This window comes from Rhinopithecus bieti, unplaced genomic scaffold (assembly GCF_001698545.2).
Source record: "Rhinopithecus bieti isolate Rb0 unplaced genomic scaffold, ASM169854v2 scaffold_25940, whole genome shotgun sequence".
NCBI lineage: Eukaryota > Metazoa > Chordata > Mammalia > Primates > Cercopithecidae > Rhinopithecus > Rhinopithecus bieti.
This window is the reverse complement of record NW_016811810.1, coordinates 1,217,361-1,238,346: the sequence shown is the minus strand read 5'-3', so window position 1 is coordinate 1,238,346 and position 20,986 is coordinate 1,217,361. Positions and strand designations below refer to the sequence as shown.

At 41.0% G+C, this 20,986-nt stretch overlaps 1 protein-coding gene across 1 annotated transcript in view; it reads left to right on the top strand.

Annotated features, from left to right (window-relative positions):
• The window catches only part of PTK2 (protein tyrosine kinase 2), a 368,771-nt gene that overhangs the window by 222,974 nt on the left and 124,811 nt on the right, over window positions 1-20,986 (top strand). Inside the window, exons 16-17 of the mRNA XM_017895110.1 lie at window positions 610-662; window positions 20,837-20,854. Of these exons, the coding sequence (XP_017750599.1) occupies window positions 610-662; window positions 20,837-20,854 (71 nt within the window). The remainder of the gene's footprint in view (window positions 1-609; window positions 663-20,836; window positions 20,855-20,986) is intronic.

Here is a 20,986-nt window from a genome sequence, read left to right as displayed (position 1 = left end):
CATTTACATTTACATTTTTATTTAACCTATTCATACCAGATTAAATTGTATTGCATTTTTTAAAATTATTGTCAAGAGTATCTTTCTCACAACAGTTCAGCATTCCTTCGGTTGTGTATTTTAATTTCTGATTTTTTTTTTTTTTTTTTGAGACGGAGTCTTGCTGTGTCGCCCGGGCTGGAGTGCAGTGGCCGGATCTCAGCTCACTGCAAGCTCTGCCTCCCGGGTTTACGCCATTCTCCTGCCTCAGCCTCCCGAGTAGCTGGGACTACAGGCGCCCGCCACCTGACCCGGCTAGTTTTTTTGTATTTTTAGTAGAGATGGGGTTTCACCGTGTTATGATCTCGATCTCCTGACCTCGTGATCCGCTCCGTTCTCGGCCTCCCCCAAAGTGCTGGGATTACAGGCTTGAGCCACCAGTGCCCGGGCCAATTTCTGATCTTTAAAGCATTAAAGCAGCCTGGCTATTTTAATAGAATCCAATTTTTAAAGAAATCACCTGTCTAAATTTTGTCTTCCTCATCCAAGGCAGTTCCCTACTTGATGAGGCCGAGTGGTGGGGTCCTGGGGAAATTGCAGGGCTTACAGCTTTGCTCTTGTCTGTCACAGGTTGGCCAACAGCGAAAAGCAAGGCATGCGGACACACACCGTCTCTGTGTCAGGTAAGGGGCTCTAGGTAGCAGACCTCGAAAAGCACTCTCATGGGCTAAGATGATCATAGATGTCTATTTTTGGTATAATTGCTTCATTCTAGAATAGCTTATGAAAATAAGCATTCTGGCTATCCAAATTGGCATAATTTTACCATCATTAAATAGTTTTAAGTATGGCTCATAGATTTTATTTTTTTAGATGGGACACAGGTAAAATACCAGATCACTCAGCCAGTTATATAGAATTCCAAATTATTTTTGGGTTTTAATAATATCATGTTAATCATATCCACAATGAAGTTGCCATTATAATTTATCTTTGCAATTCAGTAGAATATACTTTGCATATTTATTTTTTGAAGTTCAGGAAATATGAGATATTTTAAAACAATTTTTGTATTTCACAATGAATATGCTGTTTGAATATTCCTTTTTTAAAAATATAGTGAAGATACTGGCATGAGCATTATCGTAGCTATTTGCTGGTGTGATTGTGTTGTGCCTTCCTTGGTGTGTTTCAAAATAGATACGCCTTTTTCCCCATTTAAAATGTGGGAAATAAAGGAAAGGGGGAGGATGAGAAAGCATCTTCTATGGGCCCATTTGATATCTTAAAATATGTATGCAAATATATACATCTGTATATGCACATATATACATACATAACTGTATACGCACATATATAATTTGTTCTTATATATGTGCATACATATATGTTACATTTCTGAAATAATAGTTTCCTTTTAACTTTAGCATCTCACTTAGAAAAGACCCCATTCCTGTTTATTTTGAATCAGTTTTTTTTGAGACAGAGTCTCACTCTGTCGCCCAGGCTGGAGTACAGTGACGCCATCTCAGCTCACTGCAACCTCTGCCTCCCAGGTTCAAGCAATTCCCCTGCCTCAGCCTCCCAAGTAACTGGGATTACAGCCTGCTAACTTTTGTATTTTTAGTAGAGACAGGGTTTCACCATATTGGCCAGGCTGGTCTCAACTCCTGATCTCAGATGGTGCACCTGCCTCGGCCTCCCAAAGTGCTGGGATTATAGGTGTGAGCCACTGGGCCTGGCTTCCTTGTTTGTTTTTCTTTTTAATTGTGCACAAATGTCCCATAAGCCCTTCCTCAAGAAATATTTTTGCTTGTATTTGCACACTTGGCAAAGATACTCAATAAAGGTGAATGGTGTGTGATACTGCCAAAGTACTACTGCTCGAGAAATCATTGCTCACTTCCCTGTTAAGTAGAAGGTTGGAGTGCTAGAGCTGGTCTTATGGACAGCTTCGGGGTTGCCAGCATGTGGTCAGGTAAACAGTTAATCATCCTTGTAAGCCTAGTCGTGACTTCATGGAGTAACCCTAGTTTCCAGTAGTGACACTGGGGCACTAAACAACACTCAGCGTTCGCATTTGTTCAGTCTGTGGTTGGTACAGAGAGTTGGCAAACTTGCCAGGCCCTCATGGAGTTTGTAATCTAGTTGGAGAGAGAGAGAGATCACCACACATGCTACAGTCATAGGAGTCCGGAGGAGGGAGCAGCTGCTGGGCATCAAAGGATGTTCTGTAGGATGTTCTGTAGAGTAGGTGAGATTTGAGCAGGGCTTTGAATAACTCACAGGCCCTTTGGTCCATCTTCTTGCCAAACTGTAAAGCAGCTTTTGGGATGAGCCCTGGGGACTTCCCTTTTGGTGCTTGCCACACAGTCTCCACAGTCTCCCCAGACTTGATCAAGAGAGAAGGGAAATGTCCCATTATGTTAATAAGGACTATTTCTGGCATCCGTCTTTGGGTAACAAAGTAATGAAGTGTAATAAAATAGGCCCCAGCAGTAGTATCTTCAAATCTTTTTCCTCCTATTTTACTAATCTCTTTTAATCAATACTCTCCTTTCAAGGTTTAAACCTCAGATGTGTCGTTTAGCAGCTGGTCACCACCAAACTTTTGGATTTTACTTCTTCCAGCCAACCCCCACTTTATGATCTCAGTGTTTGCATCCTGTTTCAGAACCCCGTTAAGAATAAAGTTAGCTGGCATTTTATGAGTACTTTTGTAGATACTGTGTTCCAGCCTCAGGTTTATGTTCTGTGTTCTTGTATATGTATCATCTCATTTAGTCCTTACAACAAACCTATAAGATAGTTTTTCTTATTGTATAGCTGAGGAGACTATGTCCCAGAGAAGTTAGATAATTTGCCCAAGGTTACACAGTTGCTAAAATCTGGAGTCATTATTCAAATTCTAATGTCTGGCTTTAACACCCACCTGAATTACTTGTGATCCTGCTGTCATTGTTTCTTCCTAGGTATTCCTTAACTAGGAGTTCATACTTCAGTACCTTCTCATGTTAGTTCTTAAATTGCTACCATGTTGATTTAAATAGGCAGTTCTCTGGTCAGAAACTTTTAGTAATAATTTAGTATCCATCAGATGAAGTTTGGGCTCCTCAGCTTAGCCCTCCAAGACCTTTCATTATCTGCCCACCACCCACCTTTCCAGTCCTCCCTCGCCGCCTCATCTACATCGTTTTTTAGCCAAAAAAAGTTGGTGGCTGTGCCTCTCCCAGCCTCCTTATCTCTGTTGTTCTGCTTGAGCTATTCCATCCAGACTTGCTCTTTTCATCATTACATGTAAAAATATTTTCACTTTCAGAGTTAGTAATACTTCGATATATGACTGTCACTTAGGTGATTTAAAATCCAAGCAAAGAATAATTGGTGTCCAGTGGATATTTAATGACATAGCATTAATTGTTCAGAGTCTTGTTTGTCCTTAGTCATTCTGCCTACTACTTGCTCACTTACGTGGAATCAGACAAACAAGTGTGGCATATTTCTTTTCTTGCATTCCGGCCCTCCCTCCCTTCCTTTCTCCCTTCCTTCTTTCCTTCCATCATCCTGACATTCAATGGTGTGTTATGTTTCTATCTTCCACAAAAACTATAAAACCTAAAAACTGACCAGCCTAGCTGGCCAGGAACCAGTGCATTGCACTTAGCCCCAAAGCTGGTAATTGACATTTCTAGGGACATGTTTGTTAAGCCAGTACCTAGAAAAACAGTAATATTACTAAATCCCAGGGTTATTTCTTACCTGCCAACCTGGAAACACTGTACTATGTGGGATGTAGTGCTGATACACCATGGTAGAGGCCCTACTTCTCCTGGATCCTTGTGAAATTCTGCATGTGCTTCTCCACAGTGAGCCTGTTCAGTGTCTAGGATAGTAGGATGAGGCTGCAATCAACTATATGCCAGCTGCAATTACTTGTTTTTCTGTCATACGATACTCATTTAACCCCTAACAAGCCATAAGGGATTGATGAGACCTCACTTTTACATTAATCCAGCCATCAGGTAGTTCTTGAGTGCCTGCAGCATGCCAAGCGCAGAATTCTAGATACTGGAGTCTACTAGAAAACAAAGCCACGTCCCTCCCTTTATGGAGTTTATGTTCTTGTGAAAGAGTCAAACCATAGGTAGTAAATTAAAATAAAGCACGTAAATTGAGAGCAACAGGAAAGCTATTTAAAATTGTGGTCTGTATGACAATAAACCTGTACATGTATTAACTCTTGTGGGATTGTAAAGCCCCTCATAAATGCTAAATATTATTTAATCCCACAGTGGCCTTGCAAGGTCTTTATTGTCTCTCCATTTCACAGATACGAAGAATTAAATTCGGAAAGGTAAGCAAACTTGTTCAGTGTCACACAGCTTGAAAATGATGGCACTAGGATTGGAACTCAGGTCATTATTCCCCTCTAGGCTCTACTGCCCGTCATGAGCAGTTTGAGAGTTTACTCCCCTGTACTGATGAACTACTGTTACACTCCCAAGTATCGATGAAGATGGAGAGTCTTTGTGGGATTTGTCTGGCTCTCCCATTTTTCTTCACAACCAAGGACTTCTTACCTGACCCAAGTCTGGGTTCACATGTCAGTACCTCATAGAAACCTTTCCTGACTACTTTTAAGAAGATCTGGACTCTTCCTCTTCAGAGCTCTATAGAGCACTGTACGTTTCTTTCTCATGCATAGTCCTAAAATCGATGTCATTGTGTTTTAGAAACCATCTTGTCCATAAAATCATGAACCCATTGCATGTAAAGACATGTTCTGTTTATCTCTTTATTGTCTGGGATATTAGTTTTGTAATTGTTTTTAAATAAATCCATGAACTCCATAAGGTATGGAGGTATGCTGGGACTTAGAGGAATCCATTCTGGATAGTGGGAACAGACAGCAGAAAGGCAGGAATATTTGGAGCAATCAGTGTCACTCGGGCTCTCAAGGGGTTACCTGTAAGCTTGTCACTGTAAATTGTTGTAGATTTTTTCCTAGGAATCATTGTAAGTGGTTCTAGATTCTTTCCTAGGAGATGTTGGGCAAGGGAGGAGAGGATAACCAACAGAAAAAGTGAGGGTTTAGATAACTTTAGGACAGTTTGCAGCTCTTAATGGATCTCTCTTGATGGCAAATAAAGTAATATCCTTACATTCCAGAGAGAAGATACCAGGTACTTTTTCATTATTCGTTGCAAAATAAAGGTAGTTATTGGATCACCTTCAGTAAGATTGCAGTGACAGTTGATGTTGAATATATGAACAGTGTATCTTTGAAATTCACACAGTATTTCTCTATAAAAATAAGTGTAAGATTAACAGAGATTTACAAAAATATCTAACAGAACAACATGTTTTCCTGCCTGTATTCTTCTGAGAACCTAAAGAGGTCTTTTTTTAGCCTAATTATTAAGTTATAAAGAAACTTATGCTTATTGTGGAGCTCAGGTACAACTTAGAACATATCTGAAATTCAAGTGCTGCAGTCTTTCATAAAGTATGCTGAAAGAGGAGATGTGGCATCTACGGGGAGGGGGTGCTTAAACAGTGGTAGTGTGGGTTAAAATTACCCTAGAAATCAGGTAGTTCCAAATCAGTGAGTAAAGCTATATTTTAAATATTTTGAAGGTATAAACTTGGGGGTTTTGTTTGGTTGATTATTGTGTTTGGGTTTTTTTTTTTCTTTTCTTTTCTAAAATAACCAAGCCCTTGATCAAGCAGTAAAACCTTAATTATGACCAGAAGTACAAGATAACACATGATAGTACCATTGCATTATGCACGTGGCTCTTGTTACATATTTGGATTACACATGTGAGACTGGAGATAATACAAGTTTTCTCATTTGTATCTCTGTCATATAAACCAATGTAGTGATCTTTTTCAAATGCTTGATTTGATTGTCTCTAAACCCTTCATGCTAAAGGACAATTATACTACTTTGTGATACTTTTTTTTTCCCCCCACTCTGTCGCCCAGGCTGGAATGCAGTGGCGTGATCTCGGCTCACTGCAACCTGCGCCTCCCACATTCAAGCAATTATTCTGCCTCAGCCTCTCAAGTAGCTGGGACTACAGTTGTGCACCACCATGCCCAGCTAGTTTTTGTATTTTTAGTAGAGATGGGGTTTTACCATGTTGGCCAGGCTGGTCTTGAACTCTTGACCTCTGGTGATCCACCCACCTCGGCCTCCCAAAGTGCTAGAATTAAAATTATAGTCTTGAGCCACCACGCCTGGCCCTTTGTGATACTTTTTCAGTATTTGTTGCAATTTAAATAAATTTTTAATTTTCTAACAGATTATTTTGGTTCAGTTGTTTATCATGCAGCATAATTTCCTTTATTTAAGATTACTTTTAGGTTTTCCAGGTTAGTGACTGGAAATTATTCTGAACTATTAAAACATCTAATGAAATAAATGTTATTTGTATTTTGTATTAAGCTGCTTCATTACAGATTCTAAAACAACTCACTTGTATATGCAAAGGTGGTTTGTAAACTGTAAAGTTCTATAAAATATAAGGTGGTATCGTCTATAATACTGCATTTTATCTCTTTCTGTGTGGTCTCTGATACACTAGGTTTGTTACCTATTCTTGACTATGTCACTTATAAATACAGGTGGTTATTTACATATGAATGTGGCTTAGAGATCATGCCTGGCCCGTCCACAAGTGTCATTTTTTTTAAACCTCATGAGAGTCTTCGTAATATTTTCACCTTACACATGAAATTAAGACATTCAGAGCTGAAGTGGTTTGGCCAAGTTCACACAGCTAGTAAGTAATAGCCTGCTGGAAATCTTGATCTTGGACTACAAGGTTTGTTCTCTTTACATTAGACCATATTGACTCATTTATTTCTTTTTTTTTTTTCTTTTTTTTTTGGAGACACGGTCTCCCTCTGTCACTTAGGCTGGAATGCAGTGGCTTGATCTCAGCTCACTGCAGCCTCAGCCTCCCGGGCTCAAGCATTCCTCCTGCCTTGGTTTCCCAAGTAGCTGGGACTACAGGTGTGCACCACCATGCCTGGTGAATTTTTATATTTTTTTTTTGTAGAGACAGGGTGTCCCTATGTTGCCCGGGCTGGTCTCAAACTCCTGGGCTCAAGCGATCCGCCTGCCTCTGCCTCTGAAAATGCTGGAATTACAGCTGTGAGCCCCCGCACCTAGCCTGTGTTGACTCATTTCTAAAGCTTGATGATACAAATGTGTGGAAGGGAATAATACTTTGGAAGAGTTTGAGCATGATTCCATTAAGGTTCTTTTCCCCCCCATTTATTAGGAATAGGATAGTACTGACTCAGTTCCAACTCTTTCATTAAAATTCAGAAATGTGCCCTGTATTCAAGTTTGAAAAAGGTTCTTCTGTCTAGTTTTACGCTCTAGTTTCAATTTTGATAATGCTGTGGGTTACCAAGGTAGCCTCTGTCTGTTGGTGAAAGCTTGATTTAAATGCTAGCCTTTAGGAATTAAAAGGGGAAAGAAAAAAAAACCTTACCCTAATTTTAGAGCACTATCACCTGTTACATAAGTAGTTCATTTTTTTTCCCTACCAAATCCAAGAGACACTGAAAAAATTGAAAAATAAAACTAAATTTAGGCCAGGCACAGTGCCTCACGCCTGTAGTCCTAGCACTTTGGGAGGCCAAGGCAGGCAGATTGCTTGAGCCCAAGAGTTTGAGACCAGCCTGGGCAACATGGTGAAACCCTGTCTCTACAAGAAATGTAGCCAGGCGTGGTGGCGTGTGCCCATAGTCCCAGCTACTCAGAAGACTGAGGTAGGAGGATCCCTTGACCCTGGGATTTGGAGATTGCATTGAGCTGAGATCACTCCACTGTACTCCATCCTGGGTGACAAAGAGAGACCCTGCCCCCCTCCCCCCAAAAAAACAACTAAATTTTAAAAGATAAATTCATTTTTGTGAATTATATGATTTGTGACATAATGTAATCAAATTAATTCTACTAATAATTTTTATGTGCACAAAGTAATAGGTGTTGAATGTTATTGACATATTCCTAGTACCTGGCTCACTGGAAATTATTCTAGTTTCAACAGTCATGAATAGTGTTTTGTAGTCAGTCTGATATTAGGAGAGACTCCAAACCATTGAGAAGTGTACAGTTGTCACTGACTTCGTACAGACAGACTGGCTGATCGTGTTGTGCATGAATAAGGAAGTGAATAATCAAAATAGCCCAGCTGTGCTACCTTCTTTCCTATAGCCCTCCCTCCCGCCATTACATCATTTGAACTCCCTATGCCACTACTGAGATTTGAGTGTTCTTCTTAGTCATACCCTTTCTTCTATGGGTTCTAAAACAGTTGAGAAGAATACTTGGAAGTCATGTAGGTTTTGAAATACCAACATCGTATGTTGTTAAGTAGTATCTTGAAAAAGGACCCAGAACCACTCCTTCACCCTTGAGTTGAACTTCTCGTCTCAGCTGCAGTCAGTGCAGACAGTGCAGACAGAAACTCACAGACCTCCCTGGCAAGGAGTAGCCTGAGGCACTTTCAAATTTTTAAAAAGGTTAAATGAAAAGCTGAGCAATAATGAGTACAACAAAATTAAAAGTGGATTTTGTTTTATAAACTTGTTCCAGCCCACAGAAATCCAGCTCAGTCTTAAAATTTTGTTTCCAGAAGAGATTATTCCCATCTTCTCCCAAGCAGCCTCCACGCTATAAAGGGGAAAGAAATATATGAGAGTATTATAAACAAAAATGTATTTTTGTCTTTATAAAATAAATGCTTCACAGTTGGCAGTGTTGGGTATACTTGGCTCATGAACCATCTTGATCCTCTGGCGAAACTTATTAACAATAATTAAGCTTCTCAGTCTTTTTTAAAAAATGTGTTATTAAAACACAGGAAGCCCAAGTATCATCATCTTACCAAATATGAAATAAATATTGCTAACATCAAAAGGCCCAGTTTTTTTTTCTTTGAAGAAAATAATTTTAAATGGAATGCTTAAAAGTTTAAAATATAAATTCTAGAGTTTGACCTCAAGTCTTCCCCCACCCGGCTTGTAGCTTATAGCTATACAATAATTGTGGATTAAAATCAAAAGCATGAGTCAAGACAAAATATTTTGATGCCTTTACAAAGAGGAGACCATGGAAATGAACAAATATTAAGTGCCTACTGTGCTTTTGAATTTTGAGTTTTTAAAACTTTTTATGGAAAATTTCAAACATATACAGAAAAGAGAGAATAGAATTGTATCATGATTTTTCATATCATCATCACCCAGATTCAGCAACTAAAATCTTCTGGCCAATTTTATTTCACCTCTGCCTCCATCCACTTACATACACACATAATCCCTGCTGGTTATTCTAAAGCAAATCTAAGGCATATTTCACCTATAACTATTCCTAAAAGATGAGACTTTTTTTTTACAAAACATTATCAGCTATCCAGTGTTCAAATGTCCCTTATTGTCCCATTTTCATGTGTGGTTTCGTCTAAACAAGAGTCAGACAAGAAGTACTTTGTGAATTTGCTTGCAGCATCTCCTGTATGTGTCAGCTAGACCTTGTTGATTGTTTGTTAACTCGTTGCAATTAATCTGTTGAAGAAATTGTGTCTGCTTTCCTATTCTCATTCTGGATTAGGCTGATTACATCTCTATGATGCTGTTTTGTTTAACCTATTCTTTTCTGGCCCCTTTATTTCCCATAAGCTGCTTGTTAGAATCTAGAGAAGTTTGATCCAGTTTGGGCTTGATTTCTGCCCCGCCCCGCTCCCCACCCCCCCGCCAAGAAAACTTCGTAGGTGATGTACATCTGGTTGTTCTTTGTGATGTGAAGACTAATCAATGGGTTTAGGTCCCATCATTCTCTGATCCATACATGGGAACGTCCCCATGAGCATTTCACCTAATACTTTTAGCAGCTATTGACATTAATGCTTAGATTTCATCAGAGGCCGCAAAATGGCACCCTGTGAATCCTGCCATTTCTTCTCCCTTTTGTTTAGCTGGAATACTTCTAGAGACAGCTTTCCCTCACCAGCTGCTTCATTACCCTCGGTAACAGGCTTCTTCTGGGAAGACAGGAAAACTGCCTTTTTCTTTTCCTTTATTTACCAGTTTTTAAAGTAATAAATTTTCCCTTGCTAGTCAGATGTCATTCTTTGAGATTTTCTTTTTAAAATGTCAGTATGAATTTGTGTGTTTTTTGCGTGTTGGGATAGGAGGTTCCCCCATGACCACCCCAGGTTGGATGATTACTGGGAAACCTGTTTCCTGGAACACAGAGCTCAGGTAGTGTGCAGCTTTGTCAGCACCACACCCTCATGCCCAAGGAGAAGAACAGAATTGAGAGGTATGGTCAAAGGAAAATATCGCCTTACTTATGTAACTAGAAATAAAAAGGAAAATGCTGATCCAGTTGAACTATTCTCATTGTGCTCTTTATCCCATTCATACCTGTTCCTCCAGAAGCCCCAGACTCCGTTGTTGCTCGCATACCCTCTGCATACCCCCTGTTTTGTCTTCATTGCTTGGTTTCCCCCAACTTCTAAAACACTACACCTGTGTCTTCTGGGACTTCTCTATATATTCCTCTTTGTCACCTTCCTCTAACTAAAACTCTGGAGGTTCCTGATACCCCTTGGTGCCTCTGTAGCCCTGCTGATGATGTCTGAGAACCATGGTAGCACTAGCACTGGAGATGAGGCAAGTATCCCTTTTCATTGCCCCTTTCAGACACTTCTCCCTCAAAAACTCCAACTTTGAATCTCACATATCAGAACAAGGCTATCCTATGATCCTCAAAGTTCTGAGCACCCAGTTCACTGTTACTTCTCCAGCATCCCCCATCGTAGTTTGGGAGGATTTCAGAAATCATGGTAGGCAGTTCTTCCAGCACGTCTTTTTTTTTTTTTTTTTTTTTTTTTTTTTGAGATGAAGTCTCACTCCGTTGCCCAGGCTGGAGTGCAGTGGCGTAATCTTGGCTCACTGCAACCTCCGCCTCCCGGTTTCAAGCGATTCTCCTGCCTCAGCCTCCCGAGTAGCTGGGATTGCAGGTGTGCGCCACCACACTCAGCTAATTTTTTGTATTTTTAGTAGAGACAGTGTTTCACAGTGTTGGCCAAGCTGGTCTCAAACTCCTGACCTCAGGTGATCTCCCCTCCTTGGCCTCCCAAAGTGTTGGGATTACAGGTGTGACCCACTGTGTCCAGCCCCAGCACCTCTTCTCTCCATTCTTCCAATGGTGCTGTCTGCTATTCTCGTTGCTGTAGGGCCTACACTTTATCTACAACTGTAACTTTCCTATAATTTCAATTTTAAGAAAGCCCTCTCTGACCACTACCTCCAATTTTTCTAGCTTGTTCCTTGATCCCATCCCCATTCTGCTGTCTACATCACACTTTTGTGTCTTCTCTGGTTTCTTAACAAGCCTAAAACCCCTGATTGATAATTGTATCCTTCCCTGGCATACGTCCTCATCATCTCTGCCCTACTGTTTTGTTTTTAACTCACTTGGCAGAAACACTGCCAATAAAGCCAGCTCGTTCTGTCCCATGTCTACTGTAGCACAACTGAACCTTAAAGTGAATAGCACAATCACATTGTTTTGGTCTTACTTTCAGTTCTGTCTCACAGCCACTTTGAACCTTTCCTTAAACCTCCAGCATTTGCCAGCCATAAGTGCTGCCTGCCTTGGTCTCACAATAGATACAATAGATGACTTGTCCTCACCCAATTAGATCTCCTACTTTTTTTTTTTTTTTTTTTGGAGACAGAACCTCTCTCTGTCACCCAGGCTGGAGTGCAGTGGTGCGATCTTGGCTTACTGCAATCTCCGCTTCCTAGGTTCAAGCAATTCTTGTGCCTTAGCCTCCTGAGTAGCTAGAACTACAGACACTTGGTTAATTTTTGTATTTTTGGTAGAGACAGTATTTCTCCATGTTAGCTGGTCTCAAACTCCTGTCCTCAAGTGGTCTGTGTGCCTCAACCTCCCAAAGTGCTGGGATTACAGGCATGAGCCACCACGCCCAGCCCAATTAAGTCTAACTTGTTGCCAGTCTACCTTCTATCACTTGTTACCTGGTCAGGAATGTTCCCTGCTCTACTACTGTTAGATTTTTTCCCTATGTGCAGCAAGCCAATCATTGTGGCAACAGGTTTTGCCAAAGAGAAAAGATCTTATTCCCAAGGCTGCCATGTGAGGAGATGAGAGAACAAATGTCAAATATGCCTCCCCAAGATGAAGTTTTAGGGATATTTATGGGATAAAGGAGCAGGGCAGTTGAAGGCACGGGAAAAAGTGATTGGGTATAAGGAAAAGTGAGTTAATAAGTGATCTGCACACACATAGGCTTCCTGACTCTTCATAGAATGCATGTTCAGAAAATGGTAGCATTACCATGATCTGAGGGAAGAGTTTGCAGCTCTGATGTCATATGGTCATCTCTCCTGCATTGGCATAAGCCCGTTTGAAGGATCGGTGGCCTCAAGCTGTTTGAGCTGGGCAAGAGCTGCCCTCTACTTTCTGAAAAACAACTAAAAGCACCCATTACTGCAGTGACCTACAGGAAGCTAGTGGGAGTTTAGTTATGGATTGTCTGGCTGTTTGACTTGCTAGTGGGAGTTTGTAAATCTAAGCAACTAAAAGCAACTGATATCATTTGGATATTTATCCCTACCCAAATCTCATGTTGAAATGTAATCCCCAGTTTTGGAGGTGGGGCCTGGTGGTTGGTGCTTGAATCATGAGGCAGATCCCTTATGAATGGCTTGGGCCATTCCTTTGGTGATGCGTGATCTCTGGTTCTGAGTTCACATTAGAACTGGTCCTTTAAAGTATGTGGCTCTTCCCCACCCCTTGCTCTTGCTTTTGCTGTGTGATGTGCCTGCTCCCTCTTCACCTTCTGCCATGATTGTAAGCTTCCTGAGGCCTCCCCAGAAACCGAAAAGATGTCAGCACCATGCTTTACATAAAGCTGGCAGAACTGTGAGCCAATGAAAACCTTTTTTCTTTATAAATTACCCAGTTTCCAGTATTTATTGATAGCAATACAATAATGGCCTCATACAGCAAACAAGGCAGGTTAAGTTTGGCAGGCTTAATCAGGTTAGCTCTAGTTTCATTTGCACATCACCCACTGTGGTTTCCCCACCTTAGTAGCCCTCTTCTGACATCACTGGTCCCCTTATGATAGAAGAATTCTTTATGTGAGTTATTGTGATTCAGTGTTGCTCCTTATTGAAATTGCCCTGCTTTTGCTTCCAGAATACCATATTCTTCCTGCCTCACTCCTTGTTATTCAACACTTCACGCCTGAGGATCCCAGGACTCAGTTCTTCTGACACTTTGTGTCAGCCACGGTCACCCCCTTGGGCATCTCGTTGTGTTTCATGACTTAATTATGCTGGTGACTCTCAGATTGTTATCTTAGCTTTTCTGACTTCTTTCTTGAACTCCAGACCCCTGTGGCCACTACGTTCTCACCATGTGGAATCTGGTGTTTCATAAGCATTTCAGAGTTAATATACTCGAAATGAACTGATATTCACACCAAGCCTGCTTCTCTCCCCTTCTCCACTCACTAAATGGCACTACTTTCCTTCTGGCTGATCAGATCATCCTTGGGGTTATTCTTGATGCTCTTCTCTGTTTTCTTCTCCTGTATCCAATCTATTGACAAATCCAAATTGCTCCTAGAAATAAACTCTGTACTTATATTAATTTTGCATAAGCTTTTTCCTTTAAGGTTTACACTGGGAATATATTTAGAAGACCGAGTCATAGATTGAAGTTGCCCTGTATATGTACTCTGATTAGTGGCAATTACAAGTGGATTTGTAAAGGAAAAAAGAAGAGACAGTTCTTAAATTGTTTACCAAGAATTTGCATTAAAATAATATAAGTATTGGCTAGGCGTGGTGGCTTACACTTGTAATGCCAGCTCTTTGGGAGGCCAAGGCAGGCGGATCACCTGAGGTCAGAGGTTCCAGACCAGCCTGGCCAACATGGTGAAACCTGTCTCTGTTAAAAATACAAAAATTAGTCGGGTGTGGTGGCGAATGCCTGTAATCTCAGGTACTCAGGAGACTTAGGCACAAGATTTGCTTGAACCTGGAAGGCAGAGGTTATAGTAAGCCAAGATCACGCTACTGCACTCCAGCCTGGATGGACACAGCAAGACTCTCAATGATAATAATAATAAACTATTGATTGTCCATTGTTCTTTATATCACAGATTCCAGGAACATGAAGATAATGTTTTATGGTTTAGGTGCAGTGGGGAAGATGCCCTTAAAAACGGTAATTTCCTTTATAGGTGTAAATTTCTTTGACAGAGGATTTCAAAATAGGCAGCTAAATGTCAGAAAGTTGTGTTTTGGAGACTGATTTATTTTGATAGGTGTTCTTTTCAACTTAGCTTGTTTTTAATTAGATTACTGACTTCAAGTTGGAGCCCTTTAATGAATTGGGCAAATAAAGCTTTTGCAGTTTTCAAGGCCTAATATTTAAACATTTGAAAAGCAGGCATAACTGGAAGGCCCAGCGTAAAAATCAAGGGTCTGGTATGGTGGCTATAATCCCAGCACTTTGGGAGGCTGAGGCAGGCAGATTCCTTAAGCCCAGGAGTTAGAGACTAGCATGGGCAACATAGCAAAACCCTGTCTTAAAAAAAAATCAAGGACCCCACTTTTTTTTTTTTTTAAAAGGCAGGGTCTTGTCCACACTGGAGCGCAGTGGCGTGGTTTTGGCTCACTGCAACCTCCATATCCCAGGGTCAAACATACCTCACACCTCACCCTCCTAAGTAGCTGCGAACTACAAGCACGCACCACCACGCTTGACTAGCTTTTGTATTGTTTGTAAAGACAGTATTTTGCCGTGTTTCCCAGGCTGGTCTCCAACTCCAGAGCTCAGGTGATCTGCCCACCTCTGCCTCCCCAAGTGCTGGGGTTACAGGCATGAGCCACCATGCCTGGTTTCCACTTTTACATTGAATCCTGGTTCACCCAAAAGAGGGAAATACCATGGTGTTAACTGAAAGGGGTTCCTATCCAGACCCCAAGAGAGGGTTCTTGCATCTGGCTCAAGAAAGAATTTGAGGCAAATCCATAGGGTAAAATGAAAGCAAGTTTATTAAGAAAGCAAAGGAATAAAAGAATGGCTACTCCGTAGGCAGAGCAGCAGTGTGGGCTGCTGGACTAAGGATACTTATAGTTACTTCTTGATTATATGCTAAACATGGAGTGGATTATTCATGAGGTTTCTGGGAAAGAGGTGGGCAGTTCCCAAAACTGAGGGTTCCTTCCCTTTTTAGACCATACAGAGTAACTTGCTGACCTTGCCATGGCATTTGTAAACTGTCATGGCACTGGTAGGAGTGTCTTTTTTAGCATGCTAATGCATTATAATTAGCATATCGTAAGCAGTGAGGATGACCAGAGGTCACTTTTGTCACCATCTTAGTTTTGGTGGGTTTTGGCCAGCATCTTTACCACAAGCTATTTTATCAGCAAGGTCTTTATTATGACTTTTATCTTCTATCAACCTCCTGTCTCATCCTGTAACTTAGAATTCCTGACCTCCTGAGAACGCAGCCCGGGAGGTCTCAGTCTTATTTTACCGAGCCCTTATTCAAGATGGAGTTGCTCTGGTTCAGATGCCTCTGACATTAGGACCAGGCTACATAATGTTCCACAGTGTTCCATGCTGCAGGGACATTCCTGTGATGCCGATGGGTGACCCAACACCAATCAGCCCATTCTGCCAGCTGCCATAGGAGTCTTACCCCTTGGTGGTGTTTCCTTAGCCTCCAGGTGTTCAAATTTTGCTTTTCTTATCTAAATGTGTAGAGAAATAAGTAGCCCTCTGCAGTTATAACCATTCACTGTGACCACTGTTAGCCACTCCAAAACTGCAACTTTTGCTGGTGACTTGCCAATTGGTCACACGTTGCCACACATACAAAGGTCAAGTTCTCCCTCACAGTATGGAGTAATCCCTGTACCCCAAAAGCCAAAGAGAGCAAGTAACTCAGTACAAAAGAGAACAGAGAATGAGAAGAGTGACATCGTCTGTCATTTTTCAAAGGCTTCCTGGGAGCCTTCTAAAAGGGAATAGGTAGGATTGCAATAAGCTAGTTGAGACTGAGGTAAATATGAACCAGCGTAATCACTGTTGGACTGGTGAGAAAGTTGGACTGGTGAGAAAGGAAAAGTTGCTCAGAGCAGCCTGAGGTATGTGAGGTCTGCAAAATTTATCAGGCCCAGAGAGGCAGGAGTACAGGGCTTCAGTCATGCCCTCCTCACCCCTATCCTGCACCCAGGCCCAGAGCAATTGTTGAAAGGCATTTTTTCTTGACTAGTGGCCTTACCCATTATCTTCACATTCCTAGAATTTGTGAAACAATGTAGGAACTCTCTCTTTTCCTATAAAAGGAAATATTAATATTCTGAATGACTCTTGACATCATTCAGAATAAAAGCCAGTGCCCTTACCATGAGCTAAGAGGTCTTAGACACTCTGATACCTAACTGCGTGTGTCCCAGTGCCACCTCCCCCTTCCCATTTCCAACTCTTCATCCTCCTCACCTGACCTCCCTGCTGCTCCTCAGCATGTGCTCACACTGACCTGCAGAGCCAAGGCCTGTGTCTGCTGCACTGGCCTCCCCTGATGTGTGCATGGTCCTTTCCCTCTCCTCCTGAAGTCTTTGCAGATGACTTCCTCCATAATCACCGTATTTAAAATGATAGCCCCACCTGAAAATACTCCTTCTTCTGCTGGTTTTTCCCTAGCACTTACATGTTGACATCCCATATAATTTACTTATTTTATCTTCCTTCTCCCTTACTGGAACGTAAGCTCAATAATTTGAAAGTTTGGGTGTCTGTTTTGTTCACTGCTCTAAGTCCAGCACCTACATGGTATGCCTCGTTTATGGCAGGTATTCAATAATTAAAGGGATTATCTTGAATACAGTAAAAGTCCTAATCCTTTTGTTTTATGATGTGTGGTAATATTCTTGGTATTACTCAAAAAGAGTTGTACTTTTTTAGAAAATTCACTTTTTCAGTTAGTATAAAGAATATTCAGTCCAATTTAGAAATGAACAGTAGAAAAGTAAGAAGAGCTAGCACTTGTGGAGTGGTTGCTCTGTTCCAGGTGCCCAGAGAATCCCATGGAATCCTTTCCCAACCTCCTTATTGGAGGTAGCTTCCGTTATGACCCCATTTTACAAATGAGAGAACCAAGGAACAGAAGTTGAGCAATGTATCCAAGGTCAGAATGAGTAATTGAGCCAGTATTTGAATCCAAACTGTCTGGCTCCACAGCTAGTGTTCCATGTATCTTTTATTTTTCTGTAACTTTACGCTTGGAGAATGGTTGTAAGAACAGTAACGTGATGTCTCTTACGTTCTTTCCTCCAGTCCACTGTGTTTATATTTTGGCTCACTTGCTTTATCACTCTATAGGGTTTTTTGTTGTTGTTAGTTTTTTTCCTTGAATCATGTGAAAGCAAGTTACAGACATGGTGCCCCTTATAAACATTTCAGTGTGTGTTTAAGACCAAAGATGTCATCTTATATGATCAGAGTATAATTATCAAAATCAGGAAATTTAATACTGAAGAAATGCTCTTATCCACAGTCCAAATTATTTCATCCCAATAATGTCCCGTATCGCTATTGCTTCCTGATCTTTCCCTTTCCCAGCCTCCAGTCCAAAATCCCATCCCGCATCAAACAGTGCATCCAGTTGTCAGGCCCATCTTGGCAAGACAAGGTCTCCCTCTGTCGCCAGGCTAGAGTTCAGAGGCTCTGCTTCTGTGGTCCAGGCTCTACCTCCTAGTTCCAGCAATCCTGCCGACTCAGCCTCCTCAATAGCTGGGGCTACGGGTGCAAGACAGGATCTTGCTATGTTACACAGGCTGGCAGGCCCATCTTCTTAACTGAGAGACTAGTTTATACTTTACTCTAGGGCCATCATATACAAACTCCAGAAATTTAGTGTGTGTAAAGGTAGCTTTTCAAATCAAGCAATAAGATGAAATTGTCAGTAAATGTTAATGGGATTGGCCGGGTGCAGTGGCTCATGCCTGTAATCACAATACTTTGGGAGGCCAAGGTGGGCAGATCACCTGAGGTCAGGAGTTTGAATCTAGCCCGGCCAACATGGTGAAACCCTGACTCTACTTAAAAAAAAAAAAAAAAATACAAAAATTAGCTGGGCGTGATGGCAGGTGCCTGTAATCCCAGCTACTCGGGAGGCTGAGGCAGGTGGATCCCTTGAACCCGGAGGCGGAGATTGCAGTGAGCTGAGATTGCGCCATTCCACTCCAGCTTGGGAGACAAGAGGGAGACTTCTTCTCAAAAACAAACAAACAGGCCGGGCGCGGTGGCTCAAGCCAGTAATCCCAGCACTTTGGGAGGCCGAGACGGGCGGATCACGAGGTCAGGAGATCGAGACCATCCTGGCTAACACGGTGAAACTCCGTCTCTACTAAGAAATCCAAAAAACTAGCCGGGCGAGGTGGCGGGCGCCTGTAGTCCCAGCTCCTCGGGAGGCTGAGGCAGGAGAATGGCGTAAACCCGGGAGGTGGAGCTTGCAATGAGCTGAGATCCGGCCACTGTACTCCAGCCTGGGCGACACAAACAAACAAACGGTAAATGTTAATAGGATCAAAGCATGCCGTTTGAAAAATACTACTGAAGTGTACATTTCTGTTCTCATTTCTGTTCCTAATATGTTGACAATGTCAATAAGATTGTTACCATCTTGGTGGGCAAACAGTCCTGACCCTTGTTCTTGGGTCCATACTTCTGATCTTTCTTTATGATACCCTGTGAGTATGCAGTTAAATGTTGATGTTACCTGTGTCTGTCATATGTTAATGACTGCTACATCTTAAAGGGCTACATCCCTGCATCCCTGGCTTTGACTTCACTTTCACACTTGTCCACTATTGCCATTACCTTGTTTTCTCATTTTGCTGCTTGTTTTCTCATTTTGCTATATGCTTCTGGAGAGCTGAGATGTGTCTTACTGATCCAGCTTTTTGACTCTAAAATGAGCTTGGAGTACGTAAATGAGTGAGCAAATGGATCAATATTGCTAGTAGAGGTTTTGCAACTTATGTTTTCAAAGATCCTCGTCACTGGTTTTTATGTTAAGGTAATTTATGTAAAGTATATAACTCAAGAGCTGTGAGTGTCTTTGATAATGATTTGGGGAAAGTTATTCATAAAACTGTTTCACAAATGAAGAACTGCTATTTTTCTGCTTTTTTTTTCTTTATGGTTGAATGTGTTCACAAAAGTCTTGAATTATTTATTGGTCTTTGTTTTTTTCCTTTAAATGTTGTCATTTGGAAAAATATCTGAATGTTCAATTGGCTGGCTCTACAGAGCTGGGAGAGTCTTAAGTCTTGTTTCTGTATCAAGTGCTAATCTACAGGAAATTAAATTTTAAGTTATTAGTATGTTTTTTAAAACTCAAGTCAATCATAGTAAGAAATAAGGCATGCCAATGGTCAAAATAAAAGCATTGCAATTTTGTATCTGTTTTTATAGATAAGCCTTTAAATGTTACAAAAGTTGTCTTTTGTATTGAAATAATTTGTTTCTATTTTTCTCTTTCCCCTCTTGCCTCTTTATAAAGGAGTCAGTCACTGCCAACATAAAGTTAAGAAAGCTAGGCGCTTTCTCCCTTTGGTCTTCTGTTCTCATGATCCTCCTTCTACGGGTACTGCACTCATATTTGCACAGGCTCTCCTATTAACCAGAGCACTCCAGAGAAACTAACTCTAACTTGATGCTTATAGATTATCCTGAACAGATCGTAGCTTTATCGAATATTAGTGTATGTGCTGTTCATTGTTCAGAAGCAATAACAGGGTTGGGGTGGGGGCAAGGTTTTATGTCTGACCATCTTTGGGTTACTCTCTTGAAGAGAAGATTTTTTGTTTGCCTGTTTGCTGGTTTTTAAATGCATGACAGGGTCAGAAGTCCTTTCTCAGTTTCATTTGTGCTGTTTGAGTGTTTTCCCACAGAGGTCAGCAGGATCACACTTTTTGCATTATGGATTTCCTAATACAGCATGCAACTGAATGAAGGAGAATGGTCATAGTGACTCCCTAGTTGTCTGCTTTTAATGCTTTGGGGACAGATACTTAGGGCTGCTGCATAGTAGAGACAGCTATACCATTTGGAGCATTTTCTAGAAAAGCAAAGATTATTTACAATAATTGAAATAGTAATTTTTCCAAACTCTTCAAAACAAAATTTCTTCCGTGCAAACTTAAATGGGAACATTTGTTGTCAGCAGAGCTTCAAGTACCGCACTCCCCACAGTTTATAGTAGTGGGCTTGGCCTGTGTCTACCTTGTAATATTTAAATCTCACTGGCTCATTGGAATGGGCTTGCTAAGGGCTTATTCCCTTCTTGTAACTAAACATACAGATTAATAACTAGTTTATTTGCATTTTTATCTGAGGGGACACAAGTTCCCTTTGAGGAAGGTAGAAACCATTTTTAAAATTTAATTGTAAGAGGCAGTCAAATTAACTTTGCTTAGTGAGGCAGAATCCAGTTTACACTCTGTAATACTTTAGCTGTGTAACTTCATGTAATACATTGGCAGCTTTAAACTTGGCATTATGCCCTCAGATTCAAGTAAACATACTACCACTACAATCTTTCTTTATCTTTTGAATTAAACCCTGGGGGGTAATTTTTTTTATTTTTCTTACACTTTGGTTTGCTTGTCATTTTAATAGTGTTTTCCCCTCTCTTCCCTCTTCTCCTTCCTATGTCTCCCTCCCTCTGTTCCCTACTTCCCTTTCTTTGCATGCCACCTGGATCTGCAGATGAAATTAGTGGGGACGGTAATATTTATTTTCACATTTGTGTTATTGCGATGATAATTATGGAAATAAATATAGTTTAGTATTTAATGAAAGGCAAAATGTGCTTTTGATCGAACAGAACCAAGTACAAAATGGTATGCAAAATGATAT